The sequence below is a fragment of the Vitis vinifera genome, chromosome 11, assembly GCF_030704535.1.
Source record: "Vitis vinifera cultivar Pinot Noir 40024 chromosome 11, ASM3070453v1".
Classification (NCBI taxonomy): Eukaryota; Viridiplantae; Streptophyta; class Magnoliopsida; order Vitales; family Vitaceae; genus Vitis; species Vitis vinifera.
The window spans coordinates 2,646,170-2,655,943 of NC_081815.1; the positions used below are offsets into that span (position 1 = coordinate 2,646,170).

General features: G+C 36.6%; 2 protein-coding genes across 3 annotated transcripts; one reads left to right on the forward strand and one right to left on the reverse strand.

Annotated features, from left to right (window-relative positions):
• The first annotated feature begins 1,176 nt into the window (after positions 1-1,176).
• Positions 1,177-5,239, forward strand: LOC100250981 (protein phosphatase 1 regulatory inhibitor subunit PPP1R7 homolog). Of its 2 annotated transcripts, XR_009466914.1 has the most exons (7): positions 1,177-1,562; positions 2,031-2,261; positions 2,472-2,618; positions 2,724-2,866; positions 2,940-3,054; positions 4,591-4,755; positions 4,868-5,239. XR_009466914.1 is itself a non-coding variant. In XM_059740726.1 (6 exons), exons 1-6 carry the CDS (start codon positions 1,281-1,283, stop codon positions 4,672-4,674), a joined length of 1,002 nt encoding a protein of 333 aa, XP_059596709.1. In that variant the 5' UTR covers positions 1,177-1,280; the 3' UTR covers positions 4,675-5,239. The 2 variants fall into 2 exon arrangements, 1 of the variants encoding a protein (XP_059596709.1); XM_059740726.1 differs by having other exon boundaries at positions 4,591-5,239.
• Positions 5,240-6,715: 1,476 nt separating this feature from the next.
• LOC100245841 (SNW/SKI-interacting protein A) lies at positions 6,716-9,170 on the reverse strand. The gene is made up of 2 exons (XM_002283822.4): positions 9,042-9,170; positions 6,716-8,787 (listed from the first exon to the last, which is right to left on the reverse strand). Exon 2 carries the CDS (start codon positions 8,744-8,746, stop codon positions 6,938-6,940), a length of 1,809 nt encoding a protein of 602 aa, XP_002283858.1. The 5' UTR covers positions 8,747-8,787; positions 9,042-9,170; the 3' UTR covers positions 6,716-6,937.
• Between the last annotated feature and the right edge of the window lie 604 nt (positions 9,171-9,774).

Sequence of the window (9,774 nt, forward strand, 5' to 3'; positions counted from 1 at the left end):
TATATCATTGAATATAGATTATAATTTTAATATTAAATATTTTCAAGTTGGATATGTTATTACCAAATTTCATAATATTGTTGTTAAATAATATTTAATGTAATACAAATTATATTTTTATTCACACATGATATTATTGTTAAATATGACAAATTATATCATACGAGTGCATTAATTTATTTAACAAAATAATTTTAAAATATCTAGTATTACTTTTTCTATCATTTTTTTTCAAGTATTTTTATGAGTTTTTATCAATTTTTATCTTTTCCATTTTTTTTTAAACATTTACTAATATTTTTCAATATATGTCGATATATTTTAAAAAAATCCAAAAATTGATATATTCGTTAATACCAATATTTTTATCATTGGCAAAGATAACTTATATTACGATTAATATAAAAATAGGATTGTAACTGCAATAAATTGTGATCATAACTGGTGTGAGCTCATCTTAAATCAATAAACACTATACTTAACCTAAACATGATTTAATCTCATTTTTCTAAATTTACATAAAATCTAGATCTCCTCGTGTGATCTTTAACTTGACCTACTCTTCATAATTCTAATCCAATATTTTTTAAACTCAAGTTGAGTTCAAGTCTCTCTACTTGGTTTCTAGCTAAAGCTCAATCCAACCAAATTTTCAAAACTCAAATTAAACTAAACAATTCGAGTTAAATGTAATTATATTGTATTTATGAGTCCATAATAATTTTATAAACTTCATATTTTATGCACTTATACTAAAATTTAAATGATAACGACCAAATAAATAAAAATATTTGTATTTATTAAATATAAAATAATACATACTATATAATTAAGTTTAACATCTTTTTTTTTAATTTATTTGAAAAGTATGTAAATAAATATTATCATGTACAATAATATAAATTATGATTATAAATAACCAATTCGAGTTATGCTTAAGTTATCGAAGTCTAAACCCAATTCAAATCGAGTTCAAATTCAAAAAACTAAACCAAAACTCAAAGTAGTATAATAAATATTTGTCCTAACTCATCCACTCTTTAGGTGAAATCAAGTTACCTACATGAGTTTATTTTTGAAGCTGTTTGGCAGTCCATATTTAAAAAATAAAATTTTGATGGGATTTGAAAGAATTAATCAATTAATTAAAATAAAAAAAAACCACCAAAGTTGGGCCCAATTGTTTGTAGCCGAGGCCCGGAAGCATCTTTCAGTCTTGAAAGTTCCATTCCCCTCTTCCCACAGTGACGCTTTGAACATTTCGAGGGTTCCATTCGGCAATGGACGATTATACAGATCAGGAGAAAATGGAGGAATCGGCGATCCAGTACGATGGCTCCTCTACGGTTCTCGACCTCACTAGTTATCAGCTCCACAGTCTTGAATCCATTGATATCCCTTTCAATTTGACTGAGCTAGATCTAACTGCCAATCGCTTGACGGTCTTGGATTCTCGCATTGGCCTTCTTTCCAACCTCAAAAAGCTCTCTCTGCGCCAAAACCTTCTCGATGACGCTGGCGTTGACATGATCTCCGGCTGGGATGCCATTTCGGGCCTCGAAGTATTCACTCTCTTCCCTCGATGTTATCGGTTTTGCTATTGTTGATATATGTTTTGAATTTTCTGTCCTTTTTTTAGGTGCTCTGTTTGGCATCCGAGAAAATTTAGAAAAATGCAAAGAATTTGAGAATAATGCGTCAGCGTCCCGTTAACCTTTCTGTTTGATTTTCCTGGTGCTTTTTTGGTTGATGAGAGAATACAGGACAGGAGATGAAATTAGACATTTTTATTCGAAGCCTGTACTTTCTTAATTTGAAAACCGACAAAACAAAATTTACTCGGCTAAGCCTAGGGCAACACAAGGTGACAGAACATGAGAATTGAATTTTCATCATTTCGTTTGCTTAGTTTTCTCAGCATCCAACATGAAAATTGAAATCTCAAATTATATGTATATAAAAATGAATCAAGGCTGGCTTTACAATTTAAATACTTTTAAAATGACACAAATGATGCTGCTTCTTTGCAGGAGTTAGTGCTCAGAGATAACAAGCTAACTAAAATACCCGATGTCAGCATATTTAAGAAACTTTTGGTGTTTGATGTTTCTTTCAATGAAATTTCTTCATTGAATGGACTGGCCAAGGTCTCCAACACACTCAAGGAGCTATATGTTTCAAAAAATGAAGTGACTACGATGGAAGAGATTGACCACTTTCATGAACTGCAGATTCTTGAACTTGGTTCCAACAGATTACGGGTTAGTACTTAAGAATATTTGTAATCCAAGTTCAATCGTGGTTGAAAATTCCCAAGTTTCTCTAGGTGTGAATGTGTGTACGTGTGTGTGCAAGAGAGAGAGAGAGAGGATGCAGGAAGACGATGTGCTAAAGTGGAACATCGAGGATCGTGCATGCCTTAATTTGTTTTTGGGATATAGGCTTAATCATAAAGTACTTTGCTATTTCAGGTAATGGAGAATTTGCAAACTTTAACAAAATTAAAGGAGCTGTGGCTGGGTCGAAACCGGATCAGAGTAGTAAATCTTTGTGGGCTGAAATGCATTGAAAAGATTAGCTTGCAGAGCAATCGTTTAACTTCTATGAAAGGGTTTGAAGTATGGGACTATTAACTTTTCTTAAGTAGCAGTCAAACCGTATGATAAGGGCACAGTGTTCTATTGGAATTGTGGATAACATGGTTTCTTCCCTTCCATTTCCAGGATTGTGTTGCTTTGGAAGAACTCTACTTGAGTCATAATGGTATAGCAAAAATGGAAGGCCTGTCAACCTTAGTGAATCTCCGTGTTTTGGATGCATCGTCAAATAAGCTAACAGCAGTGGATGACATCGAAAATCTTACCCAGTAGGTTCCTGTCCTTCCCAATAGTCTCATCCCGATTGCTAGTTTTACCTCCTGACTGGAGTGTTACATGCAGGTTAGAAGATTTGTGGCTCAATGATAACCAAATAACGTCTCTTGAAGGCATTGCTGAGGCTGTGGCTGGTTCAAGGGAGAAGCTCACCACTATCTACCTTGAGAACAATCCATGCGTATGGTTTTTACAAATTATAACTAGGAGGATGTAGCTTTTTTGTGTTAGGGCCTCACTATCACATCATGCCCATGTTTTTATCTGTAGCTGATTGCTTGTGTCAGTATTTCTATTCGTTTGCTTTTGTGCTGCTTTCTTTCTGAATCTGCTTTTGCTGATTGTGCTGTTCAACCTAGCAAAGCCTTGTTATCTAAGAATTCTAGTTTGGTTACATGAGTCCTTTTTTGCTATCCCTATTCCTGGTCATATCTTTTGTTATTTGTAGGCTATCATGTTTTCTTTCACTGATGTAGTCCATATTGGTGTGGCCTTCTTATTCTCCTTGTAGTGCCTTTATCTTAAATTGAATCACTCATCCTTATTGGTGCAGTCCACAGGACCAAACCTCATCTCCTGTTCCTGCTGAAAAAGCTGATGTATTCTATTCACGTTTATTTCTTGCAAAGCTTAGATGGATTCAGCTCTTTTTGCTGCCCATCCAAATTTTGTTTAGAATCTTATTCCACTGCAAATGATTTGTCATGTGGAGTCTATTATATTGTCTGCTAGTTTTGGAAAATCTAATCTAGTTAGTAAAGGAAAGCAGGTTTCTTTCCCCATCAATGCTTGTAGAGTCTTTTTTTTTTTCAGAGATACCATCGATTGCTTACATGAGTGTGCAGCTGATTGTAACTTTCAGGTTGCTGTTAGGCCCTCACATGAACCAATTATCAGTTAACCTATCATAGTGGATGAGTTTAGCTCTGGAAAATAGAACTGCTGATACCAAATCAGACACTGTACCCCTGCTTCACCTAACCAATTAGTTCCAAAGTTAAACTTTCTTTTAACCTATTTAAATTGTTCTCATGTTGCCTAAGCTCCAATGCTTCTATTTTCTAAATCCTTCTGTTTGCTAACAGCAAAGATGTGATGATTATGGTATCATGTTTATGATATGGAGAGAATCACTCTAGAAGGATACGGCATTTCTTGATATTTTTTTGGATGAGTTAGGTATCCAAGTACAGGTTGATTGACAGGGAAAAAACTGGAGTACCTCACGGCCACTCCTGTTATACTCTCTTAGCTATGTTCATCTAGTGCTGATATGAAAAACTAGCCTCAAAGAGTGAGATAACCTAATAAACTGCTATCAGATGATATTTTGATATTTTTTCCAATTTCATGGGCTTATTTTGTTGTATAAAAGTTTATGATTGTTTATAGGCAAATAGAATAATAAACATCGAAACGTGTGCTAACAAAAAGGGGGATAACCTGATGCACAGGAGGTATACAAGGTGCTGCAAGGCCGAACAAAGGAAGAACCAAAACACCACCTAACTACTCCCTACACAGAATATATAAAATATTGTGCTTTTGCCTTTTCTCTTGCCTTCTGATGTCTCAGTATACATGTCTATGTACACGTGAGACTAATCTTTACTTGGCTATTTGTCCAACATTTGTAAAATTTAAGGATCTTTATGAGAGTGTTTCATAGGTTCTTTACATAATCAATTTAGTGGATGACTGGCTCTTTTTTCTGCAGGCAAAAAATTCTCCAAACTACTCTGCTACTCTGAAACAAATCTTCCCTAATCTTCAGCAGATTGATTCAGCTGTATTTGGTTAGAAGTTCCTGTGGCTCTATATTTTAATCTTGTCTGAAGACATCTGAAGCTGAAAGCCCCAGAAAGCTGTCGTTTATATGAATGTAATGTCTCTTAATCATGCACGTGCCCTTGGTGATTCTAGCAATGACCCTTGACTTAGAAATTTACTGTTGATATGCAGTGTGTTTGAGTTCTGACAAGATTGGTTTGCAGGGCAAATTTGTAGTTCAGGAGGTAGCTGAAGGTATGGTAGCTGTGAGGTAGCTGAATGAATGTTAGCCGTTTCAGAGGAAACTGTTGACAGGAGGCTGGAGCAATGAAGTCTAAATTGCCCAAGCATGGGATACTGATTAATAAAGAGTTATCCTAACATAAATTTTGAATAATAAGTATTATTAGATTCCCTTTCAATGTTGTTTCTTCTCCTTGAAACACTTTTTGGGCTGGAGATATGCATAGTGCCTTTTGAAGCAGCTTCTCTTCTTCTGTTGGTCAAGTTCTAGCGGAGTTTTCAGGATAGAGGAATGTTCTAAACTTCTACGCATGAGTTTCGTGTCAATTTTATTTTTGTGGGGTTTAAGATGATTTTTATTTTTATTTTATAATTTAAATGAGTTCTCCTTGTATAGAATACATTGTTGGCTCCGGAATCCAGGTTAGCCAATGCAGTTGAGTGGCATCTTCTTGAATGCTGGTGTGCATTGCAAATCAACGCGATGAACAAAGGAAAAGTGCGTTATCAGGACAAAAATCAAAATCAAGAGGAACACCAATATGTTGTTGCAGTCAATATGAAATTGCCGATGAAAATCTAGTTAGAGGTTGAAAAGCAATTGAGTTGGCAATGGTGGTGTGAAAGATGAAGATAGAAAATTTATAGATCAGAGGACCCTCTCAGATTTCCTCACTCAGAAAAATAAAATAAAACTATCATTAATGTTAAGGTCAATGAGATGCCACCATTAGGATGGGATGCGTTTTAGTGGGAAATTTTAGATTCCACTTGCATTAGTTCATTTCCTTCTGTATGCCTAGGACATTTCCATTAATATGTAAAAGGTAAGACCAGTATTGGGCCAATGACAGAGACCTGTGTATTTGCATTTGTGAATAGGCAAGCATTACTTGGCTAAGAGATTCTTGAGTAGGAAACCAAGTTTCAGTTTCAATTCACTTGGTCCACAAGTGATGTAGCCGCATGTGGGAAAGCAGACAGCCTTGGGCTAATTTCTTAGTTTTAAAATAGGACATATCCTGATTTAAAATATTGCGAGTTTTACAAACAGCCTTACTTTTGGCAAATTTGAGGTGTGAATAGCACTGCAAGAGAAACCAGATTTTGGAGAAAAAGGGAAATCAGGGATTACAAATTGTAGACTTGATAAAGTGCGCCAACCAAAGTCATAGGAACAAGACCCTATGTTAGCATGGGCTTAGCATCTATGATTTTTCTTCACTTTTAAGATACCAAGATCCAAAGATTCATACAGGCAATGCACATTTCAAAATGAAGTACGCGATTTACCGCTCCGCACACAAGGAGTAACCTCTATACATAAGCTTTTAAAAACAAGATCTCTCAGCATAGTAGAGCTCCTAATTATATAAGACGCGATGAAGCTGCCTTTGCTATTGTACCATTATCAACAAGCAATTTAATCCAGTTGTTGGTGTAAAATGCCTAATGCATATAAACACTTTATGGGACCAATTTCATTAAATTTTTATAAGATAACTTATATTATTTCAAGAAACTTAGGTGGAATGGTGTCACGCAACCGAAATATTGTAAGTTTATGTGCTCAAAGATCTGTCTGGAATTCAATAATAGAGGTGTATGGTACATCCCTAATCAAACCTGCTTGAACAGTGTTGTAATATATAGCTGGCAATTTCCCTCCTTCATAGAACCAGCAAGTAAGAAATGATTTGTTACAACTGTAACATTGTGACTGAAAAGGAGATTAGCAAGTTTAGCAACATTTCACATGTTGAGCAATGCATATATTTTCCACATTCCACCAGAAGTCCACCACCCAGTCCATCCCATTCATAGAAAGATTTTAGTAGAAACAGAGAAAAGTAACTTATCTCACTAGCTTGTTAAGGAAATGAAACCAGTCTCCATTTTCTGAACAAAAATACAAATAAGCGAATCAAAGTACAAACATATTTTTAAGGTTCTGAGTTTCAAGCTCAAGCAACAGATTTTCAGCCATAAAAGTCTAGGAACAGCCACAGACTCATGCTATGATAGAAAATAAACCTGATGAAGGGGCTATTTTATCGTCCCCTTTCAAAGCCAATCCGCGTCCTACCAGAGCCTCCATCATGGCCATCCCGCATCGAAGATCCTGCACTGGCTCTCATAGTCCCTCCAGTACCAACTTTATCCATTGCTTTCTTACCTTTTTTCACTTCAGTCAAGAACTGATCCAGTCCAAATGGATCAGCTTCTTCTGCCTCCTTTTCAAATTCAACTGGCCTGTCTCTTGGACCCGCTCTCTCAGAAGCACCAGCAAAACCCTTGTCAGGTTTGAAGCGTTCGGTTTTCATAATCTTCTCCAGCTGTTCATCCGCACCTCCATAGATGTCACTATCAGCATCCTTCTTTGGCCTGTACAAGCTAGAAAGTGTATTCTGTGCAGTGAACAATCCCTTGTCATACACATTGTACTGATCATCAGTGGCAAATCCAGAGTCCATTCCTTTCTCCTGGTTGAACAGCCTTTGGTCATACATAACTTCACCCCCTCTTCCTGCACCAGTAGAAGCCATGCCAAGACTAATCTTCTCACTAATATCACGATCTCTGTCTCTCGTGATCTTGCTTTTCTTTCCCATTGCAGCATCTTTTGCCTCCAATCTTCTCTCCCTTTCTCTCTCTCGCCGACGCTCCTCACGAATTTTCTCCCTCTGCAATCTCTCCTCTCTTTCCTCCCTTGTCTCCTTTGGGAAATCCCTCTCTTTCTCCCTCACACGATCATAATCCCCTCGCATGTCACCGCTATCCATCATGCTCTTCTCAGAAGGCATGGGAGCAGCAGCTGGGGGTGGCACACCAGTTCTTTCAGAGCGCGCTTTCTGTGCCAAGGCCCGCAACTCCTGCTCTTTCCTTTCCTTTTCCTTCATAAGCATCTCCTTTTGAACCTTGGATCTCATTGCCACTGCTTCTCTAGCCTTCTGCTCTGCAACATATAATGCTTCAGAAAGCTTAGCAAAGTTATCATTAATCTGAACCTCCTGAAGTCCCCTCCCATCAGCAGCTAAACGTTTATCGAGTGGAATTGTGTACCCTTTTGGGTTCTTCCAATTCGAAATACAAGGTGGGATTTTCCAATCCTGCTGATCTTTCACTGTTACTGGCCGTGGTGGAGAATGCATAACAGGAACAGGTGGTGACCCTGAAGCCTTCGGCACCCTCTTATGCTTAAACTTCGGAGGCTCAAGTGGGTCCACTGGCATTTCCACCATCCTTATAATCCTCTCCTTCGCACCTGAATTAAAGGCTGCAGACTGCTGTGATGGCTTATACTTTATAAACTTTGAGTCAGTGGATTGCGTTGGGACATTCTTGGGCTGCGCAGCACTCAACCTCACATTCACGATCTTCTCAAGTGCTGCTTTAGTTTCCTGCATTGTTTCCTCGATCTTCTCCAATTCCTCTTCATCTTCCTCTATCTCTTCCTCAGTCAATATCTTGGGCACAAGATCCTTATGCTGTGAATACACAATCTTGGAGGCATTCTCATTTAGCCTGACAATAGCATCATACGCCACATTGCCACGTGAATCAACAGTCACCGGTAGTATCTTGGATCCGGGCTTTGCAGTTTTATCCCTCCCCATATCAAGAGGGTATTGGGCAATATGAATCTCCGGAAAGGCCCCACCATCTCCAAAATCCTCGAGCTTTCGCGGAACAAAACCTGCCCGCTTCAAATACGGCGGGACAGGATTGGGCTTAATGACAGAGGCCGCCTCCGCCTCCGCCGAACTGAACCTCTGTTTGAACCACGGATCATTGGAGTGGTCGTAGTACGTCGTAGTCGTTGATTTCACAGCAGGCAGAAGCTCCTTCAACGCCGCCATGACCCAGGCAATCGGAAACCTAGATCGGCAGACCCCAAACCCTAAAAACAACAACAAACATCTAAAATTACAACAACGAATACTCAATCGCCATCATTTACCGTTTTAGCAGCAACAATAACAAAAATAACAAAATCTAATCAGGAACCCCCAACCCTAAATTCAAACCTTAAAAAACAAAAACAGATTGGTGCAACAAACATAAACCCTAACCCTATAATTATTATATATATAAAAAAATAAAAAATAAAAAGAGAGAGAGAAGTAAATTGAGAGGGTAGAATAAAGCTGGAACCTGGAAGCCTGATTTGAAGCGAATTGTTGGAGTATCAGAATTCGATTACGGCCGCTTGAGGATGAGCTCGAACACAGAAAAAAGGGGTTGATGTCATCCGGGTGTTTGGCCTTGATAAACCGCTTTATAGTCAAGACTCAAGAGCGTCAATTCGATTTGGGCCCAGTCCCCCCTTGAAAAGACCTATTTGCCCCTCGTTCAACCGGAAACCCTAAGCATTGTTTCAACTTTCAAGGGTCCCAAAAATAAATTTCTATTCATTTCCAATTATAAAAACCAACAAATATAGTTTTTTTTTTAAAAAAAAAAATCAACTAATGACTTAAGATAATTTAATAAGCTAATTTAAGTGATTAAGTGGATTAAATATATTTAATAAAATAATTAATATTACAATTTAAATTTATTTTTTACTTTAGGTATTAAGTTAATTTTTTCTTCATATCTAATCTTTTTGTTTCACTTTCTCAAGAAAACGAAAATATATCTTAAAATTATGAATCATTTTTTATAATAAATATTTTATGGTTATCTTATGTATTCACAATATTTTAAATAAAAATGTTTTATAAATAAAATTATTATCTAACATTAATGAAAATTTAAATTAATTTTATTTACAATCTTAATATTAAAAGTAAAAAACAAGTAATAAATTTTAAATTAATAATTTATGATAAATTTAATTCAAAATCAACTTAAGTCATTAAGTAATAAATATTCACTAAAAGAG

What these genes read in the sequence shown, in the direction of transcription:
- LOC100250981 (XM_059740726.1), top strand. Translation starts at nt 1,281, where the DNA reads ATGGACGATTATACAGATCAGGAGAAAATGGAGGAATCGGCGATCCAG. An exon ending in GACATCGAAAATCTTACCCA is followed by an intron (nt 2,867 to 2,939) that starts GTAGGTTCCTGT and finishes TGTTACATGCAG; the next exon opens with GTTAGAAGATTTGTGGCTCA. An exon ending in ACCTTGAGAACAATCCATGC is followed by an intron (nt 3,055 to 4,590) that starts GTATGGTTTTTA and finishes TTTTTTCTGCAG; the next exon opens with GCAAAAAATTCTCCAAACTA.
- LOC100245841 (XM_002283822.4), bottom strand. Translation starts at nt 8,746, where the DNA reads ATGGCGGCGTTGAAGGAGCTTCTGCCTGCTGTGAAATCAACGACTACG.